The sequence below is a fragment of the Choristoneura fumiferana genome, chromosome 12 (assembly GCF_025370935.1).
Source record: "Choristoneura fumiferana chromosome 12, NRCan_CFum_1, whole genome shotgun sequence".
Classification (NCBI taxonomy): Eukaryota; Metazoa; Arthropoda; class Insecta; order Lepidoptera; family Tortricidae; genus Choristoneura; species Choristoneura fumiferana.
In genome coordinates, this window is record NC_133483.1 from 18061917 (window position 1) to 18074510 (window position 12594).

The 12594-nt window shown below is 34.7% G+C and overlaps 2 protein-coding genes across 2 annotated transcripts; both read left to right on the top strand.

Annotated features, from left to right (window-relative positions):
- Positions 1-394: 394 nt before the first annotated feature.
- On the top strand, positions 395-4183 carry LOC141433547 (uncharacterized). Its single transcript, XM_074095632.1, has one exon. It carries the CDS (start codon positions 616-618, stop codon positions 3088-3090), a length of 2475 nt encoding a protein of 824 aa, XP_073951733.1. The 5' UTR covers positions 395-615; the 3' UTR covers positions 3091-4183.
- Positions 4184-7579: 3396 nt separating this feature from the next.
- Positions 7580-10780, top strand: LOC141433548 (uncharacterized). Its single transcript, XM_074095633.1, has one exon. It carries the CDS (start codon positions 7845-7847, stop codon positions 10320-10322), a length of 2478 nt encoding a protein of 825 aa, XP_073951734.1. The 5' UTR covers positions 7580-7844; the 3' UTR covers positions 10323-10780.
- The last annotated feature ends 1814 nt before the right edge of the window (positions 10781-12594 follow it).

Consider the following 12594-nt stretch of genomic DNA (forward strand, 5'->3'; position numbering starts at 1 on the left):
CGGGTTTGAACCCACGACTCTGCTTGACTCTGCTTGACATACCATAGATCAAACCACTAGGTTACCATGGTTTTATAAAGTACTTAAGTTTCCCAATTTATAATCTCAAAACGTACAATAATAGTAGCAAGTAACAAAAATATTTTATTTTATCCGTTGCAACAAAAATACAATAACAGTAAGTATTGCGTCATACAAATTCGCAGAAATCCCCAACTGCTTATCGAGGGGCTACTACGAAATTCGAAAATCGAAGTTTGTATCGTTCCGTTCCTCTCACTCATATTAAATAACATAAGCGTCAGCGGGACGGCAAGATAAGTTCGAATTTTGCACTTCGTAGTATTATAGGGCCATGCAGTATTGCAGTCAGCAACAACACAGTCGCCGGCACGCCGGCATAGTGGACGCACGCCGCACGCCGCTGCTGTTTAGCATCAAACAGTATTCAGTGCAAAGTTTCAAGGACTTGTTTACACCGTGCGTCATACATCATAGACACATTTGAACCAAATCAGTGTCTGCCGAATTGCATAACCCCGACATTGCATCATTTTGTGCGAACTGCGGAAACAAAGTTATTGTTGCCAGTGAAGTAAATTGAAATCCAGAGAGATGGTTCGTTACTTCATTTACGCAAAGGATTATTCGTCTTCCACTATTGGAATCGAGTTTTATCACGACAGAGGCCTGCTGACTTTAGAACAATTCAAAAGTGATATCAAGAAAATGAACGATAAGTTATCAGAATCCGAGAAGGCAGAAGAGTCTCGGATAATTTATTTGCATTGGAGCCACGTTTGTACTGAAGAGAATGAAAAAACTGTTATTGATACTTATAAAAAGAGGATGGCTTGTGGAGGCACGCAGCCCGAAGCGATTATTAAATGGATAAAAAATAATATTGATGGCAATAACAGCAAAATAGAATTGTTGTATATTATAACGGATGGGTTGATTTCCAGGGAAAGTTCGGACGAATGCATGAAATTAAACTCAGATATGCGGTATGAAAATGTTGTTTTCCACGGATTTCATGAAGATTTGCGTCAAATCGATCTTTCCGTTGCTGCATCATTTTTGAAGTGTCGTTGCTCCATTTATCGTAATTACGAGCTTCTTGATGATACTGATATTTCTGAAGAATATGACTACGACAAAATTAACTTTGGTAACTTTGTTACCGAAAAAGAAAGTTTGAAGTCTTATATAAAATTGAAGTACATCAACAACTTCAAAAAGGATGGCCTTGCTTTACAAGAAATAGACAAATTGAAGAAGTTACGAGATCGTTTGTTTAAAGAGGTGCCATCAGATTCGGAAAAACGCAAAGTCAATCTGAACACGACGGACAGAACTGTGTTTTTGACCGAATTTTGTAATACAGATTGGTATAAAAATCTTAATTTTTCGGCGCAAAGTGCTAAAGTTGACATCGAGAAGTCAATTTCAACTTTGATTAATTACATTGTCAATGACAAAAAGTCTTATTCATTTGACGCATTGAAATTCGACAAGCAATTTGATACTACTGTTGTAGAAGAGCCGATCGTTGATTTTAACTTTGCACCTGAACTAGAAATTGAATTTCCCGACATTATTTTGGACGACGACAAAGGAGTACCTGTTGTTTTACTAACGGAATTCAGTTTGCTGGACAAAATAATTTTTCACAAAACAAAATCATCGGACGAAGTATCACCAGCGAGTTTCAACAAATTTAAATCGACGATGGAGTGTCCGTTGTTTTTACTGAATGACCCTGATATTAGTGAGTCAATTGGTTACTTTTATACTTTGAATGTTTACAAGAAATTATTGGAAAACCCTGTAAAGACAGAGCCACGCACGCGCAGACCGTTTCACGGTGGTCTTGTGTTGATAGATACTGATGAGTTTGACAAATACAACGATTATATTTTGTCGGCGACATACTTTGATTCAAAAAAGGTAAACTACAATATTGGCTTATTTTATTTCGTGCTGTGGAAAAATTGTGAAAATAAGGAATGGATGGATAAAAACGTTATTGAGCAGTTCAAAAAATACGTCATGCGACGTATTAGTGTGGCAAAGTGTAAAATAGGACTGTCATCATTGCCGCTGGATCCCCCGGAAACCACGTCGCTGCTGTCCGCGTTGTGGTACTGTGTGGAGCTGTCGTCAGTCATATTCAAAGACGACCCTCAACATTTCATGCACGAACGTTTGAGGATGCATTACGGTGTAGCAAACAGTATGATAGAAATATTGAAGTATTTTAAATATGATTTAGATCTAGAGTTCATTGTACCACGTAGAGATTTAATTAGGCATGTTATGATTCTGAAGAAAATTCCAACACGTGGAGAAAAAGTTTATTATCTTTTAGAAAAAATATTCAAAAATAAAAACGGCTTTCTAGTAAGTGAAATAGAGCATCCGTCTAATCTGAACCAGCTTAACTACCTGAAATTGAGTCACAAAGGTATGTTACGTGATGACGTTATTGAAGAAAAAGTTCATTTGAATGATTATGTGCATTTAATGCATTATATTGACGATCCGCATTATTCTGCAAACAGTACACCTAACTTGAAAATCTGCGAAAAAACATTCCGACCATTTTTCACGATTGACCAAACCAAATCGTTTTATTCAGAGTTGGTCAAGATCACTAAGAAAGTAGTTATCAGTAACGACGACAACAAAGATATGATAAAAATTACCTATGATTCATTGGATTCATTAGAATTTAATAAAATTTTGTCTTTGTACAACCTTTTTATTAACTGTGTCATTGATTCTGAGAAATATCCCACATTACCTGAATATGTGGGGTATATCGCCAAGAAAAAGAAATGGAACGGCGAACTGGTTACGATTTTCCAGTCGAATGTTTACATAGCTGCTGAACGAGTGTATTCGCGGTATCAGGATGTAATGGAGAAGATCAGTGTCGATAAATTTATTAAGACGGGTAAAAGCTATGTAACACGACTTGACCGAATCAAAGCGGAAGAGGTCCTGAAATACAATAACAACAAAGACATAAACGAATTTATTTCAAGGGAAGAGTCTAACGTTAATTTGATAAAACGAGTCAATTAAAATGTATTATTGAATATTATTTAAATGTCATATCAATTATTTTCAAGGCCAAATTTTTCACGTTTTATTGAACATATAATTGTTTTTAAATATGGTCGACCGAGAAAAGCCTTTACGAGGTACCCTAAGGTTCAAAATCAGTTGTGCAAACTAAAATATTAAAGACTACTTTTACTTATAAGTTAACGCGAAAAGCAGCCTTATTGTTTTCTTTTGTGATATGGCAACTGCACAAAAATGGTACCTACATAGGTACATACAGCACTTCATTGGTCCGTTGTACAATGTATTTAAAAGCTTTTTATCAATAATTGTATTTCATTCCTATTTTATGTAGAGGTTATTTGAATAAAACCATTAAGTATCAGCTAATTTTGTAACGTTAGTTAGTTTCGTACCTATTCAACATAATTTATTTAATGTTCATATTTATCATTGTTCATTTAAAAAAAGTTGTTCTGATCAATAATAAACTTAGATTAATCGCTCACAGTAGAGGTATTTTTCGAGATATTTAACAAATCTTTACGATGTTTTTAAAATCAGCGACAGTAAGTAAATGAATTTCTGAAAGATGACTGTGCTTGGTTTGGGTAGGTATTTAAACTAAATGTAAACAAAACAACGTCAATTGGTGTCTTAAATATTGAAATTCCCTCATTAAACTATCTAAACATTTACACGCCTGTATAGAAATACACTAGTCTAGTTTGTATTACAATGATAGATAACTAAAATGTTTAAAATCCTTGATTATACCAAATCTGGCAGCGGAAATTTGTTTACATTTGGTTAAATACCTATCCAAACCAAGTATAGGTCTGTTAATAGTTTCGTAATTATTGTTGAAGTGTCTTGTTTCAATATTCTTATCCAAGACTGTGGCAAGCCGTTCAGTTACAGTTATAATTTAAGGAATTTTCGTGATGATGTTTCGAATGTTTATTTTGCTCTTTGTAGGTTCCTTTTTTGATCTATTTTGTAGTTTTAATGGTTAAGTACATTTGGCGATCTCGTTGTATGTGTTTAATTTGAAATATTACAATTTCTAACAAATTGTTTATAATTAAGAAATAAAAACAACTGAACTATTTTTTGAAGTGTTTTTTATTAACCCATCTAAGACTTACAAAATTTTCTCAATTCTATGTAAGTACTTCCAATAAAACAATAACCCTTTTGTTTGTCCTCACGTTTTTCGCCCTTATTCCGATTTTCAAAATTCTTTTTTTATTCAAAAGAATATTCTTCTGAGAGGAACAAGAGGAGGAGGCCCTCTTGTTATGAGAGGAGGCCTGTGCCCAGCAGTGGGACGTATATAGGCTGGGATGATGATGAATATTCTTCTGAGGTGGTCCCATTGCCACCAAGTCAAGATCTGATGATGGGATCCTAGGGAAATCGAGGGTTAACCTCAAATTTCATAGGCACACCTATGGCGATTTTGGCATTTTTTAGCATTAAGATGAGCATTTACATTCAGAAAGTATCATTTGGTAACCTGGACCTGATGAAGAAGACCGTATATGACCAATGGAACTCGTCAAAGCTAAATAATGCTCGCAGCGCTCATCTATAAACGATAATGATTAATATACCTAGAGATAAGCGACTAAGAAGAAGCTTTAAGTTAATGATTCTTTCGAACTGATCTGATGCTGAAGCTAGAAGGTAGGCAACGGAACTCTGTTATAAAACAACGGAATCGTTGTGAGATGTACTTTGGCTACGAATCACTAAAAAGTGAGAAATAAAGAAAAATTTTAATTAACAAAAAAAGAAAACCGATAAAAAAAAAAAAAAAAAATGGAACCGCACGAGCCAGCAGGAGTGGAACAATAGTCGTCTACCTCACCTACATACCATGGGTTTCAATCTCTCCTGCTGGGTCGTGCTGAGTCACTGACTTCGAGCTAGCAGGTACCTAGAAAAATATTTTCAAGGATTTTCTAGTTGGTTCCATTTTTATTTATTTTTTTGAGTAGGTTTTTAGGGTTCCGTAGCCAAAATAGCAAAAACGGAACCCTTATAGTTTCGCCATGTCTGTCTGTCTGTCTGTCCGTCCGTCCACGGCTTTGCTCAGGGACTATCAATGCTGGAAAGTTAGGTACAATTATGCACGGATATATATGTAAACTATGCCGACAAAACGGTACAATAAAAAATTCTTATAAAGTTTTTTTAGGGTAGGTGGAAAAATTTGAAAAAATTCAGGATGGTAGTAAGTATATCAAACTTACAAGGAAAACTATAACGTTTAAGTTTTCTTGAGAATTATTAGTAGTTTAAGAGTAAATAGCAGCCCAAGGTATAAAATATACCTAAACTTGGAATATTCCGTACAAAATACGAAATCATTAGAAAAATATTACTTAATTTTTTCGTAATGGCTACGGAACCTATTTCGGGCGTGTCCGACACGCTCTTGGCCTAAGGTTTTTTTTATCAGCATCTAATAATGTCTGTTAATCAAATTGTGTTAGGACTTCATGAAAACTTTTGATAATATGTATCGAGGTAGTGACACATTTTAGTGCTACACTAAGTATACAAAACGGAAATAAAACGAGTGGCATAAATATAGGAAGGTAGAAGAATGTAGGTAGGTAGCTTATAAGGTTGGCTGGAAGAGATCGCTTTTATGCGGATATAGCCGCCTATTGTCTACCTTGTAGGTAATTTTCTTTGTGTGTTACTATTTGTGGCGTACAGTAAAGAGTCATTGTATTGTATAGTAAGTTAAGTACACCTGATTCAATTAATTATTATAAAGTTAAAAAAAGTTGCGCAATGTTGCGTGATTTATTTTATCTGTTGCGCAAGCAGTTCCCAGTCATCACAGAGGACGGAGGATGTCGCAATCACAAGCAACAAGTTGCAGTTCAAAACATCCCTGTAGATAAAAATATTGAGCAATAATGGCCGCCGTTACAGTCATAGTCATGATTATAACTAGTGATTAGCTGCGGCTTCGCTCGCGTAAACACATACATAAAAAAATCTTGGACTCATTATCCCTAGACAAAATTGATGTTATGACTCAGTAGTAACATGCCTGATTGACATGTTCAAAACTCTCTAGGGATTAAAAATATCCCTAGGCACTTTAAAACTTTTATTTAGTTTCACCTGTCCTGTTGTCTGTCTGTAATTAAAAGCAAGCAAAATCAAGTTAAATTCGACCAACTTCCAGTTAAGTAGTCGGATTGTCTTGAAATTTGGTATGCAAATGTAGTTTGGGTGACAATGCAAGTACTTTTGTTGACTGTACTTAGTAGTCAACAATAAGTACAGTCAGCAAAAAAAGTTATTTTTGATGAGTGTGTTTGGTCTGGCGGCAGTCGAACTGAAATCACACAATACGAAGTAACAAAAATAAACAAAAAATTTAGGTGTTTATATCCGTAGCAACAAAAACACTATCAGTAAAGTATACGTCATGCAATTCGCCGAATTCCCCACGACTTAAAGCGCCTCACACACTGAGCTAATTATAATATTTAGTATCGCTAGGCATTTTACGGTATATTTTCAATGCTATTTGACAGATACTACACACTGAGCTCTTTATAATTAACCTAGTATTATATTGTATTGTATTGAAAAGGAAATACCGGCCACATGAGTTTCATTGGTAAAACGAAAATAATAATTAATATCAAGATTTTGTACCAGAACACTCCTTATCTAAAATGGTTTTATATACAACATATGTACATAACATGATAACATCATAAAAATAATTTTCATTCAACTAAACGTACGTACGTTTGATTTAATATTACAGATGAAACTCAAGTAGCCCTTATTTTCTAGTAAATAATGTAAATAGATAAGTATATCATGATACAGGCATTTTCTTATTTTTGCATTTTGAATGTTTATTTTCTGCCGTCACTTATTTTTATGATATTTCGCGCTGTTTTTGTATTTTATATCAATTTTCATGTCATCTTTGATAAGTTCGTGGGGTTATGTTTCTAATACGTTATTTTATTATTAGCATTCGAATTGAACTTTCGGGATTTTACTAAATTCTCAAGGTAATTTTGTGAAAGATCCCCAACGTTTACTCTACTTACTACAATGTTACCACTACACTAATTTTAAAAGTCGAGGTACCTACTGCAAGTTTCTTGGTCAGTGCCCTCTATTATTCTTTAAAGTTAACTATAATATTACCCCTCGAGAATGCATTAAGTAACGGGATATTATATGTGTTAATTCAGATCTTTGCCTATTTTAATTTTGTATACCTACCAAGTTTCTTCTAAATCTGGTTAAAATATTCAAACATCTTCGCACACTTTCTCATTTAAAAAAAATGTTAGTTTTTTTTGCAGGATATGATACTTTTGTTGGATATTATATTTCAGTATTATTATATCAATATAAATAATATATTATAGCTCAATGTGTGACGCGGTTTATCCTGCACTACTCGTATTTTAACGCGGCCAGAACCAGACAACAACGCAGCCGCAGCGCCGGCACAGACAGACACAGATTAGTCGCCGGCACGCCGGCATTGTGAACGCACGCTGCAGCTGTTCAGTAGTATACACTATTTTGTGCAAAGTTTATGTACCTATACCGTGAGTCATACGTGCTCAATCAATATTTCGTTTTCATCTAACTGTGTTTTGGACAAATTCTGCACAGTGGGACGGTATACAGGACATCAAAAAAACCTGATATTGCATAATTTTGTGCAAAAATTAAGTTGGTGTTACTAGCCTGTGCAGTAAAGTACAATGGTTCGTTACTTCATTTACGCAAAAGATTTTTCTGTTTCGACTGATGGAGTCGACTTTTATCACGACAGTGGCTTGCAGACTTTAGAACAATTCAAAAGCGACATCAAGAAAATTAATGACAAGCTATCGGAGGCTGAGAAGTCCGAAAAGTCTCGGATAATTTATTTGCATTGGGGCCACGAGTGTACTGAAGAGAATGAAAAAACCATTATTGATACTTATAAAGAAAGAATCGGTGATGGATCCAACACGCTGCCAGAAACGATAATAAGATGGATAAAACATAATATTGATGGCGATAACAGCACAATAGCATTGCTGTATATTATTACAGATGGGTTGATTTTCGGTGCAAGTTCGAACGAATGCTTAAATCTAAATGCTGACATGCGGTATGAAAATGTTGTTTTCCATGCATTTCATGAAGATTTGAGTCAGATCGATCTTTCCGTCGCTGCGTCATTTTTAAAGAGCCGTTGCTCCATTTATCGTAATCACGAGCTTCTTGATGATACTGATATTTCTGAAGAATATGACTACGACAAACTCAACTTGAGTAACTTCGTTACCGAAAAAGAAAGTTTGAAGTCTTATATAAAATTGAAGTACATCAACAACTTCAAAAAGGATGGTCTTGCTCTACAAGAAATAGACAAATTGAAGAAGTTACGAGATCGTCTGTTTAAAGAGCTGGCACCGGATTCGGAAAAACGCAAAGTCAATCTGAACACAATGGATAGAACTGTGTTTTTGACCGAATTTTGCAATACATATTGGTATCAAAATCTTAATTTTTCATCACAAGGTGCAAAAGTTGAAGTTGAAAAGTCAATATCAACTTTGATTAATTACATTGTCAACGACAAAAAGTCATATTCATTTGACGCATTAAAATTTGATACGCAATTTGAAACTCCTATTGTAGAAGAGCCGATCGTTGATGTTAACTTTGCACCTGAACAAGAAATTGAATTTCCTGACATTATTCTGTACGACGACAAAGGTATACCTGTTATATTATTAACGGAATTCAGTTTGCTGGACAAAATAATTTTTCACAAAACAAAATCATCGGACGAAGTATCACCAGCGAGTTTCAACAAATTTAAATCGACGATGGAGTGTCCGTTGTTTTTGTTGAATGACCCTGATATAAGTGAGTCAATAGGTTACTTTTATACTTTGAATGTATACAAGCAATTATTGGAAAACCCTGTAAAGACAGAGCCACGCACGCGCAGACCGTTTCACGGTGGTCTTGTGTTGATAGATACTGATGAGTTTGACAAATACAACGATTATATTTTGTCGGCGACATACTTTGATTCAAAAAAGGTAAACTACAATATTGGGTTATTATATTTCGTGCTGTGGAAAAATTGTGAAAATAAGGAATGGATGGATAAAAATGTACTTGAACAGTTAAAAAAATACGTCATGCGACGTATTAGTGGAGCAAAGTGTAAAATTGGACTGTCATCATTGCCACTGGATCCCCCGGAAACCACGTCGCTGCTGTCCGCGTTGTGGTACTGTGTGGAGCTGTCGTCAGTCATATTCAAAGACGACCCTCAACATTTCATGCACGAACGTTTGAGGATGCATTACGGTGTAGCGAACAGTATGATAGAAATATTGAAGTATTTTAAATATGATTTAGATCTAGAGTTCATTGTACCACGTAGAGATTTAATTAGGCATGTTATGATTCTGAAGAAAATTCCAACACGTGGAGAAAAAGTTTATTATCTGTTAGAAAAAATATTCAAAAATATAAACGGCTTTCTAGTTAGTGAAATTGAACATCCGTCTAATCTCAACAAGCTCAACTACCTGAAATTGAGCCACAAAGGTATGTTGTGTGACGATGTAATTGAAGAACAAGTTCACCTGAACGATTATGTGCATTTAATGCATTTTGTAGACGATCCGAATCTTTCCGCAAATAGTACACCTAACTTTAAAATGTGCGAAAAAACATTCCGACCATTTTTCACCATTGACCAATCAAAATCGTTTTACTCGGAGTTAGTGAAGATCACTAAGAAAGTAGTTATCAGTAACGACGACAACAAAGATACGGTAAAAATTATCTATGAAACATTGCAGTCATTGGAATTTGATAAAATTTTGTCTTTATACAATCTCTTTATTAAATGTGTCCACGATTCCGAGAAATATCCTACATTACCTGAATACGTAGAGTATATCGCGAAGAAAAAGAAATTCAGCGGTGAATTGGTTACGATTTTCCCATCGAACGCTTACATAGCCGCTGAACGAGTGTATTCGCGGTATCAGGATATAATGGAAAAGATCAGTGTCGATAAATTTATTAAGGCGGGTAAAAGCTATGTAACACGACTTGACCGAATTAAAGCGGAAGAGGTCCTGCAATACAGTAACAACAAAGAAATAGAGGAATTTATTTCAAGGGAAGAATCAAAAGTTAATTTGATAAAAAGAGTTAATTAATGTAATGACTGATCCTATTTTGACTAGCATCAATTCTTTTTCAATGCCATTTATTACATTTAATAAAACAACAAAGTGCTTTAATAGCCAACCAAGAAATTCCTTTATCAGCGTTGTTACGAGTATCTTAACGTTCAAAGTTAAAAACACAAACGATAAGGACTAGGTTCTTTCACTTGCAAATTAACGTGTGATAAGAAGCCTTATTGTTTTCTTTTTTATATGAAATCTGCGCAAAATATCGTACAGCATTGAGTTGATCGATTATACATGTAAATGTAAATACTTCAGATCGTTAATTGTGTTCTGTGCCTATACAACGTATAAATGTTTGTATACAACTAAATAGATAAAGGGATAAAAATATGAGCTACTTTGAATTCATTTAATTATGTAACGTTAAGTAGGTAGTTTCGTATACAACATAATTATTTCATTTGTTGTTACTTAATAACAAATTATAAAACGAGATGAAGTATTTCTTAATACCAAATGTTACGATGTTTCAAATACCAGCGATTCGTAAGTAAACGCATTTTGTAAAAGTGAAGTTTGTAAATTAATGTTGTACTCTCATTTCAATATTTCTATCCTTGACTATGACATGTTACGATTGTTGTTTGTTTTTGTACATACATGTTTTATTTATTTTCGTAGTTTTTAATGATAAGGTACCTATATTTAACGATCTCATTGTATGTTTCATTGGACATAGTACAATAACCAAATGTTTATAACTAAGAAATACATACGACTGAAATATTATTGAAGTTTTTTTTCCTAAGCCAGTTAAGACCCAATAACTCCCTATAAAATGATCCGTTTCTTTCTCCTCACTTTTTTCGCCCTTATTCTTAGTAAATTAATCGTATAAGTATATTCCCATGTGCAACATCTCGCCATCAGGTGAGATAGAGATTAATTGCTGGTCAATTTTTATTAATGAACTATCTATACTATTTTTACCTTGCTTTTCGGCTACCATTACTATAGTTGATTATGTGCGACATATATGCATATCAACATGCAGAATTGAATCCTTCTTCTCTTGCACATCAAACAATACCTTATATTATATGTCACACACAGGACCAACCGTGATAAACACACATAAAATACTGATACGTTTCGAACTCTCTATGAGTTCATTATCAAAGATTATAGTTAGTTAACAACCAACAGACTAAACGTTCGTTGCTAAACCAAGATTTAGCTTTGATAATGATATTGAAGAGAGTTTCAAAACCCTATTTTATGTGGTTTTTGTGAAACCCTTATAAGATTACTTTGTTGTCTGTCTGTAATGAGTAATGACCTATTTCCTTAGGAACAGACGTTACCGTTACCCCTTCGGAGCTACTGAGCAATTTTAGGTTTAAAGTTTGACAAAAACGGTGGGTGGATCTGTGGGTGTAATTATCAAGTTGAAATTAATATCAAATACTCTTTCTCATAGGGCCGGCAACGCATCTGTAACTCAACTTATGTTGTGTGTGGATGTCGGATGCGGCGGTGATTGCTTTCCATCAGATGATCCAACTGCTCGTTTGCCCCCTATCATACATAAAAGAAGTTTACGTAAAAAAATTGCCAGGGAATCAAAATCTATAAGATACTTCCAATTTTCCTAGAAACTTGAAATTTAGTATGAATATAGCACAAGACTCGTATAGCACAACCAGTAAAGGCTGAAAATTTTATTTTACTATGCCAGCCAGACAAAAAACTTAGATTTTCGAGACAGATTAATGTCATTTATTTAATTTGTAGTTGAATTTCTTTTTCTTGTTTCAAAGGTTGTCACAAATAAATTATTCCTTTATTTTTTTCCTTTGTTTCTTTCTTTATGAACCAAACTGACATTACTCCAGACTGCGTACATTTTTATTATGAGTAGGGCTCTGCTAACACTGGATTGCCATACTTAGATAAGTAAAAATGTGTACAGAACCCTCGGTGCGCAAATCCGACTCGCACTTGGCCGGTTTTTTTCACGACAGTGTGGCAAACGAGCAAGTATGGACCCGTGGACACCTGCAACACAGTGGAATGAAAGAAAGAAAGAAAATACATTGAAGGGCTAAGGTAGTCCTCTGGTACCGGTGATTTCATCAGCTGTGTCTGACACCTTTCACACCGGAATAGAGCAGCGCAAACACTGCAGCACCACTACCATGAGCTTACAGTGACCGTACCTACTCGATAGCGACGGCGTAAATTATTTGTATGGAGAATTATACAGCGCCTGTACAAATAATTTACGCCGTCGCTA